The following is a 21,778-nucleotide window of genomic DNA, read 5'->3' as shown; positions in this document are numbered from 1 at the left end:
TCAAACTAGTTTCACGTGACATGCTATTCCTTGGAAGATATTCGGATTTCCTTCATTCGCACACACAAACAGGATGACATTATTTGTTATTACACTTAATAGTCTCATGAGGTTGATCACTCATCGTGCTGCTTTTCTGGAATACCTCCGAGAGCTAGATTTGTTCATTACTTTGCCATCTAAGCCGTAGAACCTGAAGTATCACAAGAGACATTGAAGCCACACTTTAGCTGCTTTGGTGCCACCCGATTGTCCAGTCGGGTTTACTTACTCTCACTCGCTCATCTCCTGCTGCTTTATCCTCTACATTAGGGTTGTGGGGGCACTGGTGCCAATCCCAGCTGACATAGGGCAAGAGGCGGGACAGGTCACCAGTCCATCCACTCACACCTATGGTCAATTAAGAGTGTCCAATTTACCTAATCCCCAAATCTGCATGTTTTTGGACTGTGGGAGGAAAGAAAGGCCAGTTGGGTTTAAGGTAAGAAAGAAACCTAAATTCTGGAAACAACATAACATCACTATCTTATTTTTCTAATGGGCCAACAAGCATACGTATACAAGTATGTGCACATATTGTGATCTGGGGATTTCAATGTGTAGTGTGTAGACTTTTGCTGATGAAGCACACACACACACACACAGGTGCAGAAGTAGGACACAGTCACCACCTTATGCTCAGAATATACGAGTGTGTCATCACTTGCCGCTTAGGGGCAGCTGCAGGGAAAACAAAAACAAAACATAGATAACACTTAGGAAACTAGGAAGAAATTATACAGTAAAACCCACAACATTGTCATTATAGGAAATGGCTGCAATACACACAGCTGAGAGGGAAACTGCAGCAGTGGTGGAGATTCAGCAACAGTCTGTCCTTAAAAAAACCATAGATTAATATTCACATTGGACGCTTCATATTGCAGTGTATATCTTAAATGACCATTGAATGTAACAAAAACATGTTTGTGACATGTTTTAAGCTGTTAATCGCTTCCAAACCCCCCTTCCAAATAAATCATTTTATATTAACAATGTGGAATTTTATTTCCTCTGTAGTTGCAGAACATCACAGCCCATACTGTTCATGCAGTATACTGCAGAGTACAAGCAAGCAAGAAAGACTTTGAGTAAGAATTAATATTCTCCTCGGCAGAGCTCAAGTTTGCCTCTCCTCTTTGAGCAGCAGTGTAGCTGTAAAACCTCTAATTAAACATGAATCCTTGTATCGATTGTGGATATGAATTGTGGCCTTCTTTACAATAGGGCAAAAGTGTACTTTCAGCATGCTCATACTTTGGCATCAATCTTTCGTTTTCAAATACTTGGAATTGTATACTCCTACAACACTGCATCTGTCACATGTATTTATTTATAAGTGCAAGTGTAAATTCATCATATTAAAATACAAGGCTAAAGAGAGTAGTGGAAAAACCTAACCATAATGGTTGGATTATGTTAAGATCAGTGGTTACAGTTAATAAAAAAAAAACTGATTGTCGTTAATGGTATCCATATTTCCCTATAACCACTTACAAATCAACAGCGTTCCTTGAAGTACAACTTGTTTTTGCAAATAAAAGGTGGGGACATTGGTCATTTTCATTCGAAAACATGTTAAATTCATCATGTGCACACTGTTATTGTGCTGGTGGTCTGGCAACCCCGAGCCTCTTTGAGTGTGTGTGTCTTTTTAATGTGACTGAGGTAAAGTGGGCAGCGCTCAACACGATCGACTGGAGCACTTTACTTGAACTGCACGCTAATGCATCACAGTTGAAAGCATAGAATCAAGATGAACTGAAATGCAAAGTGGAAAAGTCAGCAGATATTACTGTGACAGCTCTGGCTGTTTTTTTTAGTTTTTTTTTAGCCACAGCAGGTGATGTTGAACTCAATGTCTGTGAACGCACTTCAGGAAGCTCGTGATTATGTTTATGATGCTTTTCTTCTACAAGTGTCTCGGTTAGCAAGTTCAGTTCATATTAATTTGCCAGCACCTGTCTCCTTTAGAAAACCTAGACATGATCTCACTCCATGTTGATTATCTAACCAGCGAAGCACTGTCTCCATTTAGTGTGTGTGTTTTTTGCATGCGTCATATATACTCACTATGTAAATCACAGTACAACACTGATGCAGTACAACATAAATAAAAGCAATGTATGTGACAATGAGAGTATGCTTCAGCTTATTCTGTGTCTGGCTCAGAATGATGCATGTCGGGTTCAGGTCAGGCTCAGTCAGTAATCTCTCAGGCTTGGTTAGACAGAAACATGTGACCCGAGCCACTCTAACTCAAGGAAAGGCATGTAATATTAGAGACATATTCAAAATGTTCTTTACTTGAAGTAAACTGTTGTGAAAACTACAGGGTTAGAACTGCACAAACAAGGCCACTGAAGCCATGTCACCAAGCAGTACAATTCAGCTCAGTTCATTTGTAATGCAATTATTTGCATTTCCATTGTCAAATGTTGACAAGGGGTACAAAAATAGTTCACTCCCTGTTTTGGGGTACCAAGCTCACTGGTAGTCCTCCTACAGGGTGGAGCTATAGACTCACTGCAGGCCGTTGATTTGTCGACCAGAGAATCTCACTTACTTGAGATGGTAGGGGAAAAACAGCAATGTTTTTACTTCAGCCTTCTCTCAAACAAAGCTTGTCCTTTAAAGATAAGATAAAATGGTCCTCTATTTGTCCCCGCAGTGGTGAAATTTACAATTTACTTTTCTTGTGATAAACAGCCACATGTCAAGAAGAAACAACATGGAATGCTGAATGTCCTCTGTTGTCTTTGTTTACTGTGTCGCTTTCTTCTTTTGTTGAATCTATTGGTGAACTACACTTGTGGCGCTCTGCTATCTGAAGTGTGAAATAGCTCAGTACCATTTCAAATTGCACCATGGCGAGCTGGGTTGGCTAGGGTTCGAAGGGGGCATTTTAGGTCACATGAGTGATTCATTGCTTATAAGCTAAAATTAGCTGAAGTACTCCAGGGTCAGATCCAGGGTAATTTAAAAAATTAAATTGCTGGTACTGTATGCTTTACAGTAACCACTTTATTTAGTTTTTTTTTAAAGCTGCACACTCTCCAGGACAGTAACACACCTGACAACTGCAATACTGTTTTCCTGCTCCACTTTGTCTACTTTTCAACAGAGGAAAGAGTGTTTAACCAACTCTAATTCCAAATGTGGAATTGGTTGAGAATGCCCTGAGGAATGGACTTGTATCGATCTAGAAGGTGCTGCTGACGAATGGCTTTTCCATTCGTTGTGAGATTGATCCAAGATTGTGTTCATCTCCTCAGTGGTGATGGCACAGCAGGGGTGAAGGTAATATGAAGAGCTCAGTTTCAAAGGAGTGAAATAGGATTAAAAAAATAAACACCATCTCACCCCCAGCTCTATACAGGTATAGCACAAATAATACAACATAGATATAATACATACTGTGTTGTTTTTTTTTAATTAAAGGTGGATGAATTTTTAATGTTTGTAAATGTATTTCAATAATTGATGAAGTGAGTTAAAGTTTGAGGTTGCAGATGAGCTCATGGCAGGAGTTAGCACTGTGATATAACTGGTGTGCATATGTGTTGTTTTGTTTATCCTGCTTGTCTTGTTACACCAACCAAGAAAAATGGTTTCCCTATGGGGACACTAAGATGCCTACAACTACTACTGCACAAGATCAGATCCAGTTCAGTCATCGTGGGATCTAACCAATTACTTTAACAGTCGCCTCCAACCCTGGTTTCTGTGCGTCACCTTATCCCATAGAGACTCTTGGGAGATGGTCCAAAGTTGATGAGGTCCTCGCTCCCTGAGTTTGTAGCAGGACAGATTTATCATGTTCATGTTCATAGGTTGTTCTCCTAGCATCGATGATAGTGGAGTTATGTAGCGCTGAAAACTAAGCTGAGACAGAGCACTTATATTTATTAACAATTGTTTCTACGCCAAAACAAATGTGCTGTGATGTATAACTGTTGAAATGCATCTGGTCTTGACTTTTTCCAACCATAGCAGCAAACTGACTTCCTGTTTGCGCTGCACCTCTGTCCTCCAGTTCAGATGTTGATTTTTATCACGCGGCTGAGCATCGTGGCGTCTCCCATGACCGATGACAGACGGAGAGACACAAACAAACCAATATGGAAACGGCTGCATTTATTCAAGTCCAGATAATGACGCGGTCCATTGTCGTGCATTGTTTACAGTGACACATGCACGCACATGCAGGGATAATACTGCTGATGGAGCCTGCAGCACAATACTCTGTTTAGAGAGCAAACGAAAACACTTACTCTATAAACGCACACATACACGTGCCCACAGTCAAACACACTTGTATGTGCTGTAATCAAACAAATTCACAAATGCAAGAATTTCCTATCGTTCTAGCTGTTACACCTCAGTCTGCTGGTTCTCCTTTTCCTTCTGATTCCAATCTCCACTCACCTCCCCCATCTTGTTCATCCATCCATTTGATTAGGTGCTGTCAATGGGGGTTGGGTTAAGTGAAAATTATTACTTTTACACGACTATATTAGCAAATATGGGATTATAACTTGCAAACATCATTTTGTACTGTATGTACACTAAATGCACAACATACTGTGTCCAGAAAGTGAAATCAGTGTACCAATTACAAAATTAAGTGCAAAAGAGTGGCCCACTTTCAGCAGCAGGATTTATCCTTCTACAATAGAGGGGGACAGAGCTCACAAATATGTCTCCTGTAATGACTTTCTGTGTATGTTAGAAAATAGAAAATCCTGGAGAGAATATTTAAAAAAAAAAGCTTTGCTGCATGGAATTATTGGTGGAGGAAGAAAGGAGGGAAGCTTCAAAGATAAAGACAGGTGAGAAAATGGTGTGAGAGGATGAGTGAGACAGGTCGAGTGGGAGCTAATGAGAGGGAGAGAGAGAGAGGGTGAGATGGAGACTGAAACAGTGGGAGTGGGAAAGAGAGAGAGAGAAAGCTTGAGTATGTGTTGCACCACATGCTTCTCAGTTCCCTGAAGCAGAGCTGTCGGCAAAGAGGCTGCCCTGCTGAGAAAAAAACAGAAACAACAAGTAAAAAAGAGCAATGCATCCAGATGCTGGATGGAGAACAAATATCACAGCGTGAGGGAGAAGAGGAAAAAGATGAGAAATTGGGGCACAAGCATATTATTGACTTGCATCAACATCAGTATGGACCCAGAGGAAGTGGGAGTCGAGGAAGAGCAAAGCCAACAGAAGTAGTGATGAGACTGAAAAAAGCGCTGACAGCAGGCGTGTGAAGGTGCATCCTACCTGGACCGGAGAGAGACTCCTCACTTTCTCTTCCTAGTTTCCTCCTGCCTCCCTGTCCTTCTGTCTCATATCAGTTCCCTGACCCGGTCTCCTCCTCCTCCCTCTCCCTCTCTCTCTCTCACTCTCTCACACTCTCTCTCTCTCTCACACGCATACTACTGCTCGCTCTCTCTTCTTACAGTCAGACCAGGGAAGCACAGTGCCTGGGTTGCATCTCCATCTCTCTCCGTCTGTTTCGCTCCTCCGTTCCTCCACACTCTCTCCACCTCCTCTGATTGTGAATCTGCAGCTGAAATCCTGTTAGGAGAATTCCCCAAGCTTGGCTTCAGAGACAGGACGCAGGAGAAGAGAACACCAGAGGGGCATACATTCTTTTGAGATCGCTCAAAGAACTGAGGGTTTTTTGTTCTTTTTGGCCTTTGATGAGTGACCTAATCCGCTGTTTCTCTTCCCCAAGAAAAGACTTGAGTTGAAGACTTGATGTGAGAGCAAGAACACAGAGAAAGAGCTCTTTCGCAGCTTGATTTTTCTTCACAGAACCAAGTGATGCACTGAAGAGAGAAACCTAATCCTTTTTAAAGAAAGAACTTCAAAAGGAACAGAAGAGCCTGTGTGCAGACTTTGACTAAAAGAATGAGATGCTGAGAGAGAGATTTTGAAAACGCGCTCTTTCTGACTTCAGCGCTCCTTTTACAGGCTGGTTCTGCTCCCTCTGTCCCATCAGTACTTCTGCTTGCCAGGCTCTGCTCCCTCTTCTGAAGCTCAGCCATGCAGGTGTCCATCGCCTGCACGGACCACAACCTCAAGAGAGGCAATGGAGACCACAGCAAGCAAAGCGCCACCAGCCCCAACGTGGTGAACCAAGCCAAGGCCAAGTTCCGCACTGTGGCCATCATTGCTCGCAGCTTCGGCTCCTTCACCCCACGCCACATCTCACTCAAGGAGTCAACGGGGAAACACACGGGCATGAAGTACAGGTGAATCTACTGGGATTATTGTCTGTGTTTGTCTTTTACACCTTGTTAGGGTTAAAAGTTAGTTAGCAAGATAGAAAATCTTTGAAATAAGTGCACTTCCCTCTGTGGTGATTTGTTATTTAATAATGACATCATTCTGAAAAGCACAATTAAACCTCAAACTTTCAGCAATAAATTGCATCTTAATGCTGAATCTGCATCTTAAAATCACACAATTAATGTACAATTAATGAACACAAAGCATATTGTATTTGCATTAACAGAAAAACAAAAGTCAAACCAAACTGAAGAGCCATCAAGGCCAATAAAAGTATATAGGAGACAATCATTTCTCGTATGTACTCATGTATTATAAAGGTGCTTCTCTTCTGAGTTAACGCAAATAAGTGCAGTGTCCATCGCTTTCAGATAAGTGCACTACGATGGTCTACTGTAAGAGGCAAGACCTGTGTTTGTCCAAGTGTCTTCAACCTTCATACGAGGACTGAGCAATTCAAAGTCAATACCTAATTGTGATCGTTTGCGGTTTGATTCGGGAGGTGATTTGTTTCGTGTCAATCCTCAGGTCAATATTTCATAGGTTATAAAACAGGATGGATTATTACATGAGATGCCAATGTACTGCAATTCAAGGATGTCAACATGCAGTACATTATGATAAAAAATAGAATGAAGTTAAAGTAGATAAAATGACAGCTTTTGCAATTTTCCAATTGTGATTTTGACTTCAAAATGCTTAATTGTTCAGGCTTACTTCATTTCCTGTGTTGATTCCTGAGAGAATAGAGTTCATGATGTGTCGACCAATGCTAGTTCAATCATTTCTCACAGTCCATCATCCTCTACAATGCTAATTTGTTGACGGGTAAGTTTCGTAGGAGCTTCTTGTTGACACATTTCGTTATTTTTCCACAACTAACTAACACACTGTGGTAATCACTGGGTTCATTGGACAACTTTTTAAAGTAAGGTTTTTGACCTCTAGGACTCCCCTCTAATACCTTTTATTGCTGTCATTCTTGAAATACAGAAGCAGCTCATTCAAACTGGATATCACAACAAGAAAACCTGTCTGATTTATGAATAAGCGCTATTTGGTGTCTGCTACCTGCTGAGAGTTTACAGACAGTTTCTACACATCCTTCGTCTCTCCTCTCTGTCAGTCTCTCCTCGCTCCTTTTTCTCCGTCTCCCGACAGTTCATGTACACTTTTTCATTCTCCAGCATTTCTACACTGTGCAGTACAAATGTCACACCTCTCTGCCTATTTTTTCTTCTCCTCACACATACTCAGGCTCTCAGGTTCTGATGTTTTCAAATGCCATGAATGGAAGTGTACTTCTTTTTCTTCGGCTTCTCTCCCACACACCTAAACACTTCCCCCCCAGTTTTCTTTTCTCTCTGCCACTTTCTGAGGCTTGGTGAGACATCTCCGCAGTGTGGGCAGATTGTCTGAGTCGGATTTGACCTCAGCAGTGCTGCTGCTCAGCTGACTTGTGTCTTGGACTCTCATCCCCTCAAGCTGTGAATCTTCTGTAAAATACAGTGGCGTTACTTTTCTTTCCAAGCTCTGCAGATCACTGTCAATGGAGACTGTGTTGTGTGCTCAGCGAGTGCATGAAGATGGGGTTTGCAGAGCAGAGACAGTGACAGAGTACAGGCTGAGGGAAGCACTTATTGTTGATAATGTGTTAAATGAAACCACTTGATTAAAACGCTCCTCGGTGTCAGAGCAGACATTATCAGCCCTAAATGTGGTAGCAGTTTTGCTGATGGTAACATTTTAAAGCTGTTATTGAACTTTCATGTGCTGCACAGTGGCTCGTAGCAAATTAAACTTCAGTGACGGTTTATTTTGATAACTGTTGAGTCTCTACTAGTGATCAACAGTATTCAGTATCAGGTCAACAGATGATCAGTTGACAGTTATTCAGCTGACAAGTGTCCTACAATTAAATAACTGCTGTGCTTCAAATGTTTCTAACCCTTATCCTATAAAAAAAGTGCCTATAAAAATGATCATTACTGTTAAGGACTCCTTAAATTACATTGTCTAGACAATATGTAATGTCAGTGGGACATGATGTTTAATGAGCAGTAATGAGAGCTGGTAGACAGGTGAGCAGCGGACTGTTTGTGGCTTGGTGCCACATAATGTTGCTTTGGAAAAACAGATGGGCGCAGGTGCATTTGTCAAAATAATGGATGCTGGAAGAGAAAATGACAACTGCTTCAGTTTGAGGTTCATAAGACACTTGCATTGTGATTGGTGCCTTTTGAAATGGAAGTTTCAAAGGCAAGCTTGAGCTTATTATGTTAAAAGCACATTGTCGAGGTTCTCATTTTAATTTAATTTCAGTAGAACTAGAGGCATAGAAAAAAAGGCATCTTCTTGTTTGTGTCTCTATACATTGATGACCTTCTGCCAGAGTTGTTAATCCATGCTGATGTGTCAGTATTGATCGTAGGACACTGGCTTCATGAAGGTTTGTGCTGATCAGTGTGTCATGACTGTGACAGGTGACAGGCAGTAACAGAATCTCTTGACAGGCGTGGGTGGATGAGATTATTGAGTGAACTGACTTGGAAACACATGAATGGTGGAACACAGTCACTGCAACCACATTAGTATTTATGGAAGTAAGTTGATAAACAATATGCAAATTCTGACAAATATTTCCCCTGGTCTTGATACAAGCATGAGAATTTCAGTTGAGCTTGTGGTTTGAGAAGTAATTTGCCATCCGCCTGATGAGTATTTTCATGTCATGCCGCAGCTAAATAAACATTTATGGGAATATTTGCTGCTATGTGATAGCCAGGGTCATAATATTGTTCAATTATAATGGTAAATTATATTAAATACTTGACTCTTTAACCTGTAGAAACAGTTATTTTAAAACTGTGTCTTGGGAAGTGAGCTAGATTTGAGCGACTGGGTGAATATATTGAGTATTGATCACTGGCCAGAGACTTCACTCCTCATTACATGGTCCAACACTTACACGGCATGGCAGTGGTTCACTCATTTTCAATCAATAGATTTCATAATATTTTATGTTTCCAGTAGCAGCTTCTTCTTCCAAATGAGTTCATGATGAGCGCGCTCTCAAAGTCCACAGCGCATCGCAGTAGATTGACGTGCCTCTTTTAGCCTATTTATCTAGTTTAGGTAAATTATGCTTGGAAACTGCATTGTTTTTGATTAAAATAAGTTGTTTGGGATATTTTAGCGAACCCCATTCATGTATGATTCATGTATGATTTTTAAACCACTAACATGGAGCTCAGACCAGCAGTGTGACGTATAATTACGTGCCCCAGAGCATGTCATTATGATGGACATTTGTACTTAACTACTAATAACAAACCAACAACCAATGTGGATTTTCTTTGTAGGGAGAAGAGGTTAAAGGTGAAGCGGTCAGAACCATGGACAGTGCTTGACCGAAATGGTGAAAACAATGTACCTGAGCCAGAGTAGAGGAGCTGTTTAATGTTGCTGTGGTGCTGAACTAACCACTTAAAAAATTGAACGTGTCGCATAGTAAGTCAACTCCCAGTGGTGAAGGTGGCATGCTCAGCAGGACGATGGATTTGATGCTTGTGCTTTTATCAACATTATGCAAATACGGCAAATGGCTTCCTTCAGGTCCGCTGCCTGCATCCACTTTAAAACCAAAATATTGTTGTTATGCTGCAGGTGGCTTATTGGAAAAGCTTTCCATATTGCTCAACCCTGAAGTGAACCCAAGGTTGAACACACCATCTGCTCTGGCACTGTAGGTGAGAGCATGATAATGGAAGATGTGTTTTTCTTTTGGTGTGTAAAATTATTTCATTTCTTGTGCTTGTTTCAGGCAGCGACCATCGGCTCTCTCTCTCTCACACACACACACACGCACACACACACAAGGACAAGTAGAAATCATTGAAATGTTAATACATTCCAATGGCAGCAGTGTTGAGAGCCAGTGTTGGCAGTGGGGTAGAGAGCTGGGTTTGTGCATGAGGAGATGGGTGGGAGTGGTGGATGCATCACTGCACACATGTGAATGCAGTGATAAAATATTGGTTTATGGTGGATTTACAGAGCCACAGTTTTCAAGTCATTCTCACTCCAGCAGAAACAACAGAGCTTGTTGGTCTGAAACTTTTAAAATTACATTAACGTTACAAAAATACATCAAGACTCTCGACTGATGCAGTGTGGTGAGAGATTATTCAATTGATAATGATCTTCTTAAATTCCAGACTTGGTAAATAACATTTGCATCAATCAGTCAGTCAGATTGGAGTCTTCATGCTATAATGTGTCCATACTGTATGTGTTTGTATAGACTGGGCCAAGAGAGTGCTTCCTGCATCTGCGTGTGTAGCACTGATGCAGCTTTGAATCAGTGTTTGTGGTTTGGTAGCACTTGAAATGGTGAGATCTTTGTGTTGTCTCCTATTTAGGGTTGTTAATGCATACTTACTTTATTGAGGGATGGTGAAAGAGAGAAGGATGAAAGTACAGATGTAAAAAGAGGAGAGGAGAAGGAGGTAGGTATAACAGATGAAACAGCAGGTAGGTATAACAGAACTATCAGGGGATCTCATGAGACTATACTTAACTTCATATCACACCTATTAATAAGTCACTACAATTCCCCACAGAAATGTGTGAAACATTAAAATTCTGTACGTACTCTGGGTGCACACATTATAGGCTTCATTATTTTCTCTCTGACATACGTCACTAGCTTCTTTCTTCTTTCCTCTGTGAAAAGAAACAAATAAATAAGCATGTTTTGTTGAGGTGTTAAAGATAATAGTTTCCGAGATGCGTCATAATGCAGGCATGGGTGATTTTGCAGTGATGGCATAGTAAGTAGTAGCCAAGTATTGTTACTTTTTTGCAGCTTGACTATAGAAGCATTCGTTTTGTTTGACAGATGGAACAACAACTTTAATGTAAAAAAATATTTACATTTATATCACTACTTGTACTAATTATTTAAAAAGTAGCTCTTTGAGGATGTAATGCCTCCTAGAATCAGGTCATATCTTCGACTTGATAACTGAATCATGAAACCAGTGAAGATGTATTTGTGGAGTCAGCTTCACTACAGCATATAAAAGCCAAAATGGACATTTCTAGGATGACACAGTTCCTTATAAATCTGATTTTAATGAAGTTGTCTTACAAAGTTGTTTTCCTCCCTCTTTGGTGAGGCATTGCAGTGTGTTTTGGTGTTTGACCTCACTTATCAGAGGAATAATGTGATCATACTTGCATGCGTCCTGCATATGGACAGTCAAATAAAAAATAAACTGCTCATGAAAAAAGAGAAACATTAACATTACTACGCATGTCTATCTTGTCTGGGGCTGCATGTGAGATTATATGGCCTTACGAAGGAACACAACATGTGAACAAACATGATCATTTGTTTTATAGTCAGATATTCATAGCAGCTTTTTCTCAACTAAAAAGGGATAAAATGTGAAAAAAAAAAGATTAATAAAGGAAGGAATTCTTATAGTGACTGCTGGCCAGACTCCAAACCACTACACAATAAATATCCTAAACCAACACATTATCTATGCTTGTTGCTATGGTAATTATGTGCTTGACTATGTAGTGCCATCACTCAATTTAGAAACTTTTAAACTGGGCCTGCAATGATTTGTCGACTTAATTTGCGATGTTACATCTGACAAACCATGTTCAATAACTGCAATATATTAAGACTGAAGTTAAGTTATGCAAACAAGCCTTTGTATAAGCACACACACATTCTTAGTGGTTTTAAATAAGACGGACAGTGGTAGCAGAGCAGCAAAATTTGTTGTGAGAAGCTGATTTGTCTGCAAATAAACACCATAAGCTGGGTTCATGTGTGTTGGGGTAACCCTGAATTTTACACCACTTAGGGCGATTTATTAGTTTAATCTGTGCTACTTAACTAGTCTTTGAGCAAAATAATTAAAAATGAACCCATGTCTCCTTCTCTCCACATATTTTATATTATAACACATATATTTTAATTGAATATTAGAAGAATTAGAACTCTGACATCGTTGAAATGACCAGACAGTCCATTACACCTAACCACTGTGTTATCCATAAATAACAGATCACTGAATTTCGCTATTGACCAATTACAATCAATTGCTCAACCATACCATGTAATAAGTCATGTTTGCTAATGATGTGTCAAGTGCAGTGAATTATAGCAGTAGCTGTTTTCTTCATTTTTTTTATTCGTATTAATAAAGTTACTAGTGTTTATTCTGAACAAGCAGAAATAATCATGAGTACGTTGCAGCCCTCAACTGTCCTATCGGCCTATGTCAGCTGAGATTGGTACGGCTCCCCCCGCAACCCTCAGAGCTTGTTGATGAGCTGACCATTTGAATCAGGTGTGTTGAGCAGGGAAACATCTAAAACCTGCAGGCCAGGGGTCCCTGTGGACCAGGATTGGGCAACACTGCCTATCCTATTACCCCAACCATAACCACTTCAAGTAAATTCCTGACCACAAGTCTAAACCCTAACTCTCATTTGAACATAAACCTAACTGCAGCCTAATCTAAGCTCAAGTCTACCCTCACTTTGAAAATCCTTTGTCTTGATTCTCAACAATCTGCTTGATGTTATGAGGACCTAATCAATTGATTCTCACATCATCAGCATATTATGACAACAAAAGTCTTGAACCATAGTTGACCTCATAACCTACCTATACTATTTACATACACTGTAACTCACAGTGAGTTACTTGCTTATGTAATGAAATACTTTTGGTCAGAATAGAAAACACAAGTTTAGGTTGGATGGGAAACTCACTATGTGCAGGTGTAAAATAGCTTTGTTAGCTTTGAAGTCTTTTATCATTATGAACACAGTTTGTTGATCAAACAATCACAATATCAATTTTATACTGGGAAATGGAACAGTGGACTCCTGCTTGAGTAGTGATTAAAGGAGTGTAAGAAATAACAAGAGGGGAGACGGATGGGGAGTGTGTCAAATCTAAGAAAGATTACACTGTTAAATCCCTACGGGGTCTATTGCATTGAACTCTTGTGCAAATAACAAGCAGCCATTGTTGCTGATCATCTGTCGGTTTTACTGTGAAATGTTGCAGTGCCCTATAGCTGAATTAAATGTTGGACTCCATTTGTGGCAGCTGGCTATGAACTTGTTTGTCCATTTATTTGCTGCTGTTGTGACCGCAAGACATGAAAATGCTTCACGCTGTTGATGTGGTCCCTGTGATTTGATCCCAGTAGCACTGTAAGAGTTTTCTCTGAAGTCTCTGAAGTTGAGAAAGTGCTTTCTTTATCACAACAACTCTTGCTTTTTATTTAGGAGGTGCTAGGATGGCTTGTCAAATTTGTTTTGTGCCACTTGTGGAGGGAGATGTGTTTGAATGGAGCTGAAAACAAAAAAAAATGGAAAGAAATGGTGAATAAACTGAAACCACATATTCATGTAATCTTACCATTTTGTGTGTCGTGGTGTAATAGGACCCAAACTACCCTGGGACCTCGAACGTCACACTGAATTGCAGTTTGAATGACCTTTAACGAAAACAGTCTTCAGCAGATTGAACGGAGCAGCAGAGTGTGACAGCGTGCTCACACAGTTCAGTCTTTGGGCAGTGCAGAGATGGATGAGAAGAGAACGGGATGCACAGACTACAGATAGTCTGGCTTCACGGAGGTAAATGATATACTGTACTTACAGCACAGAGTAGATGGCAGAAGCTCTGTTGGTGGAAAAGACAGGGCTCGAGGTCAAAGACAAAAGGCTGTTGAGTTTGCTGGGGCAGGAACAAAGAGTGGAGGTCAGGGGCAAACGGAATTGTAACCAGGAAAACAGTCCACAAAGAAACGCTGGAGATATAGATGATTCCACAGCACCAGAGGAGCAGCAGTGCAGACTGGGGCACTGTGGAACTGCTGTAAGCTACAATTATATACCTCACACATTACTGTGTAAAATGCTGCTATTGTACAATTAGTGTATGTTCTTCATTATCACTATTTCTATATTAAGGTCTGCAGACTAGACTGGCTCGTTCAGTCAAAGTGAAAGATAATGAATGTTTCCATCTTAATAAATCAAGGGGACAGTAATCGATAATCAGCTGGCCTAGAGGTTAGCTCTGCTCCGCTCTCTACAGAAGTGCCGATTCAGCGGATATTTTCATGAATATAGATGATGTAGATTATACACAATGGCATTATTAGCCTGCCTTCATTCCAAAATTAACTCTGCCTCCTCTCTTATGACTTGCAAAGAGAGATGCAAATTATTTGCAGTGGATAAGTACACATATGAAGGTCAGAGTCAGCACAGCTCAAACTCCCTTTAACAACTGAAAACCCTCTGCAGCCATGTCGGTTTCACTCATACTCAGGAGGATTCAGTCCTATGTGACGTAAAGTACCCTCAAGTCTTTGTATGATCAATGTGAATCACGATTATTTTCACAAATCGAAATGTTTATTGCACTCATGAACAAAAGATCAGAAACATTCAATGGTGTGTTTCCACTAGCTCCACTTGCGTGACATCGTCAAACAAGAATCAAACCAAACAACGCTGAACTGTCGACCAGCTTAAAAGACTTAACAATTCTGAAAACGTGGGTTAATCTCTAACATTTAGCAAAGGAAATGTCTAAAAACTCATCATTTAACAGAGGAGTCTGGTGTATTTGGCGACAGCACTGCTGAAAGCCTGCGATCGCGAGTAGTGGTTGTGTGATTCTCGTCACTACCACCTGGGTTTCCGTCACCATCCATTTTGTATTTATTTCTCCTTAGCACAGACTTTCTCCTATGTTCTGTGCCGCGCTCACTCAGCGCCGCTGCTTGTAAACTCTCATGTGCAGACGGGCTTCCGCCTCCACTGAATCACGGGACATAAGGACACTTGTTGAGAGAGAAGGCAGCGATGCAGCTCATGAAGTAAAGTGCAGATGAATCGTCATTTAGAAATGAGATTACATGTAGTTGTCAAGATGGCGATTTTTATTTTTATTTTTTTAACAATTCATCGTGCAGCCCTACATCATGGGTAACTGGTGAAGAAATTATTTATTGTGATCCTGTTTTATGATAAAACGAAACAAATGAAATGGTTGTAGTTTGCTTAATACCTGCAGCGATGGGCGTTCTCTCCTCTCACTTCTTCATACAGTATCTTCATGTGTAGTGCTTGTGTGGAGCTGAATGTAACCATACTAAGGCCATATAATTGACTTCTGTCTCCATGGAGATGTGAATGACTGCAGAAGCTGCAATCAAGAGGCTCTGATGTGTGGGTTTGTCTAATGTGTGTGAAAGAGAGGCTTTTATAGGTTTATACAAGGCAAAATTTGACATTTCAAGGTGTTTTTAAAGCGCTGTATGATACAGAGATAGTTCACTGCTCTTTCGGTCTCACACATGCATGCACCACATCATGTTGACCACCCACATCGATGTTGAGTCTTGGAGACGGCTCAGCTGAATCAGGAGATCAGAAGGTGCATGTGGCTGCACGCTGTGTTAAAGTACAAGTGAGTGAACAAAGACAAATAATGTGATCAGCGAAACAGGATGTGATGAATGGGGGGGTGGACATGCACTGTGTGAGAAACACCCTCAGCTTGTTCTTTAATGCGACTAAGACGTATTGTTTTCACACATGGTTTTTAAGCGGTGTCAACATCAAAGCTGACAAAGGAAATCCTTCGGTGACAACCTTTGTTCACCATAGTTGTCCAAACGCAGCGTAAAATCAGCTGTAATTCTGAAAGTCACTGTAACACATCAATCATAAACGAAGTGATTTTGTGTCTATCATCTCCTACAGTGTAAGCGCTATTGTAGTGTAACATAAAACCTTTTCATGATATAAGGTAGTTGGTCTTTCAGATTAATTATTTAAAAAGTGAATTGAAATATTTCACTTGCTTAATTTGTGGGTAAATGTTTATTTTTAAGTTTTCCATGTTGAAGCTTCATTCACCACCACAGTTTACACTGAATTGGTTCTATATCGCTCTTTTTGAAAGACTAAATGAGTGGTTGCATCTAATCGATCTAAAAGCGAAGGTCAATCCTGACCTTTAAACCTATTACATTCAATGTTATGTTGTATGTTGTAAGCATGTAACTACAAATCCCAGAGCATTCCCAAAACACATGCTAATGATTTTCACTCATTCAGTCCCACAGTCTCTCCATGCACTGTGGACTATTTAAGTGCTATATTGTGTGGTGTTATATCATTGGACTATTTCCAATGAGTGCGTACATAGAGTGCATATATAGGATGTGTTCATCCTGTTTTGGTGATTGTAAATAGTCTTAAGTAAACTACAGCAGGTCAGGTCATAAACACTTAAACTAATATACCATATTTATATTTTATGAATGTAATATCTCAGCTATGAGAATGTGAAGTAAACCTCTGCAGTTCAACAACATTGCTCCGTTAATTCTCCTCATACAGAAAATCAGAATAAATAAAATAAATATTTGGATTACACTCCTTGGGTCCAACGAACCTGAAACAACCACGAACAGAGCCATTTTAATTCTTTGGTACTGGACATAGGTCACATATTTTAGCAACAAAACTCACCCTGGTCTCCAACCTCAGGTGAAAGACTCTTGTTTTGTCCCTCTGCATCTGTCCACCCCTCCATCTTCACCAACTCCACCTCTGCATGTTATATCGCGTCAGTCTCTGTGATGTAAATGTTTTTGCCCCATGAGAAAACATGTGATTGGTGTGCATACATCCACATGATGACACACTTGCATACTTTGCTAATTGTAGCTTTAGTGAGTGACCCGCTCCTCTCTTCTGCTCCTCTCCTCCCTGTGTAATTATCCCAATTTCATTGTTCCCATTTCGTTCTTTTTTCCCTGTTAACCATTGCCGTCAACATGGCTTGGATGTGCGTTGTATATGGATCCCATGCTCGACTGTATTTCTCTGAGAGAGAGAGAGAGAGAGAGAGAGAGAGAGAGGGAGAAGCGGAACAAGCGGTTAAGGATGCAGTGGAAGACCCAACAGAAATTAAGATTTTTAATGATGTAATTTTTCTTGTGGAAAAAAAGCTTATTGGGTTCATTAGTCCTTATGCTGCCAACACAGCGCTCATCAGTGTATATTGCTTTGTATGCACTTTTAAAGTGAAGCCCAGTTTATCTCAGTTACTCATTGAGCGTCTAATAAGTATATTACATAAACATCTGGCAAATGCCAACACACCAAGGGATTTCTGTCCACGCAGTCCTGATGCTCGTGTCACTGCTGGACCTTTGCTACATGTGTGTTATTAACTCCTACTGCCTCTAATTAGGTGAAGTCAGGCTTACTTTTACAATAAGCAGTAACAAATTCATTTTGCATTATGTTGTTGATGTACAGCATGATAAGCTTTTTTATTATTGCTTAAATGACAGTAGGTTATTGTACACAATTATACTAGGACAAACAAACCACTAGGTAAGCACGTTTGGACTTAAGTAAAAGCAATAATTCTGAACGTTAGAGGAGCATATTTGTGCAATTTGGTTGAACCAATTTGTAGACAGGACTTGGAAGATAAACAGTTCCTATCCCTATATTTTCAGCAGCAGCAACAACAGCAGCAGGAAAAAACTTCACATATTTATGAGAATTCAGATACAACCACATGTGGCCAAATCTAGGAGGATGCAGTGGAAGATCTGAGGACCGGATGAAAGGTTGCCTTTGTCCAAGTCTGTGTTCTAAAATTTAACTTCTAAAACACGTCCCTGAGCAGTTTTCTGTACAACAGAAGGTTGTACAGGTCTGTGTTGATGGTGAAGAGTCCAAGCTCATGTCATCTTATCAACACAGAAGTGGTAGGAAATGCAATCAAGAAAGAAAGATGGAGCGTAAGTGTAAAACAGGGTAAGAGACGGAGAAAACACACAGTGACGGGGAGAGATTCTTGCAAGGTGCAGTGCATGGCTGAGTGAGCACTGATGCACTTGTGAATAATGCAGCATGAATTGATCAAACAAGGTTTTCAGAGTGTGGTCAGAGTGGGTATGAACTCATTTACAGTCCATATGAAGCACTGGCAGAAGCAGAAGCAGAAGCAGGGAGGTGGTAACTATATCTCCAAGTGATGTTTAGTGGCATTAATATATAAATGTTGGGTAAAGTATTTAATGGTCGCTCAGAAACAAATGTTTAATGTTTGCCCTCCCCTCAAGCAAGTAGTTTAATCTCATACTACTATCTGCTGCACACTGATTTATGAGGTATGAAATCTGTCCTCTGTAATCTAATCGAATGTGATGTGTGTCTCATGTGACCACATGAGATCGTATGTTTCTTCCCGCACCGTTTATTCAAATACACACTCGTGTCATTTTTGTTCACAAGAGAGAGAGCAAATTACGTGATGTCTGGGAAATGCAAATTCCAAAATTTCCAAGAAATGAAAAAGACTGGCTTGTACGAGGGGGCCACACGGTTGGTGTAGTGGTTAGCACACTTGCCTTTGCAGCAAGTTGAAGAGGCGTGGGTTTTGGGACTGGCGAAGTGTCCAGGGAATACCCCGCCTATCGCCCTATGTCAGCTGAGATTGAGACAGCACCCCCGTGAACCTGATGTGGATGATAAAGCGGTAGAAGATGGATGGATGGCTTGTCCAAGATCCCAAGGACAATCACTTGGCCAGATGCAGAGCGTGCTGCAAATCAATAAAAGTGGACGCCATGGGCGAATTGGCTCTTACAAGTTGCCCTCCCATCTTAAGCTGCGTTAGCACATTTGGTCCTTGAATTTGAGGAAATTGGTCCTGGAAAGGCCTTGAATTTGATGTCAACCAATGTGTGGGAACCCTGTCTTTCTCTTTAAACTTCAGTCAGCAATATTATATGTTGTTGAGTGTACTGTGCAGCTCTGTCTTCCAGGCAAATGTCTTATCAGCAGATACTCAATAGTAAAAAGATCAGATCGGAGTTGGGGCCAAAATAGCTGATTGGGACGTCAATAGATTTTGTGTGTCCGTCCGTGAGTGACAAGGATAGAGAGGGAGCTGAAGAGAGTGAATCAAGGCCTCGCTGATGCTGCTTTGACATGAAACATGGCCATCAGTGTTAACATTGTGGTGTATACTAAATAAAAGACTGCAGGTCAGAGGACTCCGCTAAGGAGAAGGTCTTAAAAGCATCCTGAGGACAGATTGTGTTCATGCAGCTCAGGAATGTGGACATATGAGTCCTGAGGACATATTGTGGATGCATTTGCAGTTGGCACAATCTGGACGTGAGCAGATCACTCAATACTAATGTTACTATCAGGTATGAAGCAGGGTCTCCACACCACCATACTGCTTGCAGGGTGAATGCAGATCGTGTGATTCAGTCTCATCTGTCATTGAAGGGTTTGTGTTCCCCTTGAACACAGTGGAAAGCATTTTGTTTGGATTGCCAAACCTGCACATTTACTCCAAATCCATTTTTCTACAACAAAAGGTCTTGTCATTATGATTCATTTAAGATTTACTTTGTTTCATCAACCTTTTCTTCAGTTTGGACTCAAAAAAGCCAAAGGCATTTGTTGATCCCTGAAGGGATTTAGTTGTTGCACAGCATGCAGGCCTGAGCTGAATATAGCATGCTTTAATTGGTGCTGCAGTCGAAATGTCAAACAATGACCATCTTCTTGTAACATGTGGTATTAAAATCCCAAAATAATAGAGTTGGTAACAATTACAAGCAAATATCATGCATTTGAAACATTGTACACAAAGTCTTCTGTGACTCCTCAGCTGAGTCTTCATTTAAGATAAACATAATTAACATTTTCATTTCACAAAATCAGACCTTTTCTTTGACTTTTTGTCTTTTATTCAGTGCTTGTTTATTTTGCCCCCTGAGAGGAATTAACACTTACTATGATTGTTAGAAAAAGAAAATTTTTAATGAATAACAAAGATGAGTCATTTCATCTTCACATTATCAAGAATCATTCATTGGCACTATAAAGTGATAATCACTGTAAAACAGAGAAAACAGAGCATTGCATTGTATTGCATTGCATTGCATTTGGTTGCACTGGAGACATGGCAGTGTTTGTCTCTCTCCTGTGTTATTCACTTTATGGCCTCAAATAAATGTCTTCGATTTATTAAACTGGTCATTTTAACTCTCTGTGAGTGTGTGTGTAACTGTGTCTGTACAGCAGCCATTAGCTGAGAATGCATTGGAGCCATCTGTTGTCGTGTTGTGCAGGATTTATTGATTGTGTTCCACTCACTCCAGCATTATACTGTGATAGCCTGAAAATGTGCTGGCTGTGAATTTTCTCTCGGGAGTAAATTTAATTCAATCGCTTCACTTGGATATGAATGTGTTCGACAGTACTGCGTCGGAGCTGGGTGTGTGTGCTTGTGCTAGTTTTTTACCCCCTACTAAATTGTGTCTGCCGCTGTGCATGCATCTATGAATTTGTGCATTTATATATAAGAAAAACAGTTTTTGTATTTTGTGTGTCTGTGTATTTAGATGTGTTTTTGTGTTAATCACTGCTTTGCACCTGATGAACGGCCCGTAAATGATATAACAGCCTATAAGACTCAATATAAATCCCTTAATCGGAGCAGCACTGTGACATAAATTGCCACGTCACTGTTCCTTTGGGAGAAAAAGCTTTAAATGACATTTTTTTATTAAAAAAGACACACTGAGTGAACATGGTGATGAAAATGTATATGCAGGCAGTAGTAATGTTGTAGCTCAGTGGTAGAGAGAGTCGTCTTTCAACTACATGCCGATGTGTCCTCGGGCAAGACACTTGATCCATTTAACTCCCGGCGTGAGCATGTGAATGGGTATGAAAGACGAGTGAGAGAACTGTGCTGCACGCAGGTGCGCTGTATGAATGGGTGAATGGCAAAACTGCACTTTAAAGCAGTTTTTGAGTGGTCACCAAGGCTAGAAAAGTGCTATATAAATAGAAACCATTTTAATAATGTTTTATCCACGGCCATTAGTATATTAGTAATATTTTATACACAGTTTACATTGAAACAAATTAACAGCTCATAATGTATTTTGTTCAGTGAAGAGAAAAAGGTTTTGTTGATGATTTTTTGGGATGACGTCAGTGCTTTAGTTCAAAAATGACTTACTCTATAGCAAAGTACTTTGAATCATTTGATTAATTCTCAATAACAACCACATCCACAGTAAATCACGCCATTGTTGTGGCAAATGAACCTTTACTTTTTTGACCTGGTTCTCATTTTGCCAAAGTGCGATGTGTGAGTGTGAGATTCATGAGTTGATGAATTGATCTCCCTTTTATTGATTGAAGTTTATTGATTGAGTAAAAACTAATGACCCGTCAGGATTAGTGGAAGATGCGTCACAGAAGTCTTTTTCTCTCATTAACTTGTGTGTTTTTTGTGTCGTACTCAACTTCATTCACATAATTGTCCACTCTGCTTTTCTCA

At 40.3% G+C, this 21,778-nt stretch overlaps 1 protein-coding gene across 4 annotated transcripts in view; it reads left to right on the top strand.

Moving 5' to 3' along the window:
• kcnab1a (potassium voltage-gated channel subfamily A regulatory beta subunit 1a) overlaps positions 1–21,778 on the top strand; it is an 86,529-nt gene that overhangs the window by 26,778 nt on the left and 37,973 nt on the right. The window contains exon 1 of one of the 4 annotated variants that reach the window (XM_044032229.1): positions 5,494–6,284. The exons of the other annotated variants lie outside the window; for them this stretch is intronic. Within the exon in view, the coding sequence (XP_043888164.1) occupies positions 6,076–6,284 (209 nt within the window). The 5' untranslated portion in view covers positions 5,494–6,075. Of the gene's footprint in view, positions 1–5,493; positions 6,285–21,778 lie in introns of those variants that run through there. 4 annotated transcript variants of the gene reach the window in all.

Source organism: Solea senegalensis, linkage group LG8 (assembly GCF_019176455.1).
Source record: "Solea senegalensis isolate Sse05_10M linkage group LG8, IFAPA_SoseM_1, whole genome shotgun sequence".
Lineage (NCBI taxonomy): Eukaryota > Metazoa > Chordata > Actinopteri > Pleuronectiformes > Soleidae > Solea > Solea senegalensis.
The sequence above is the reverse complement of the archived record's forward strand: the minus strand, read 5'-3'. Positions and strand labels throughout refer to the sequence as shown.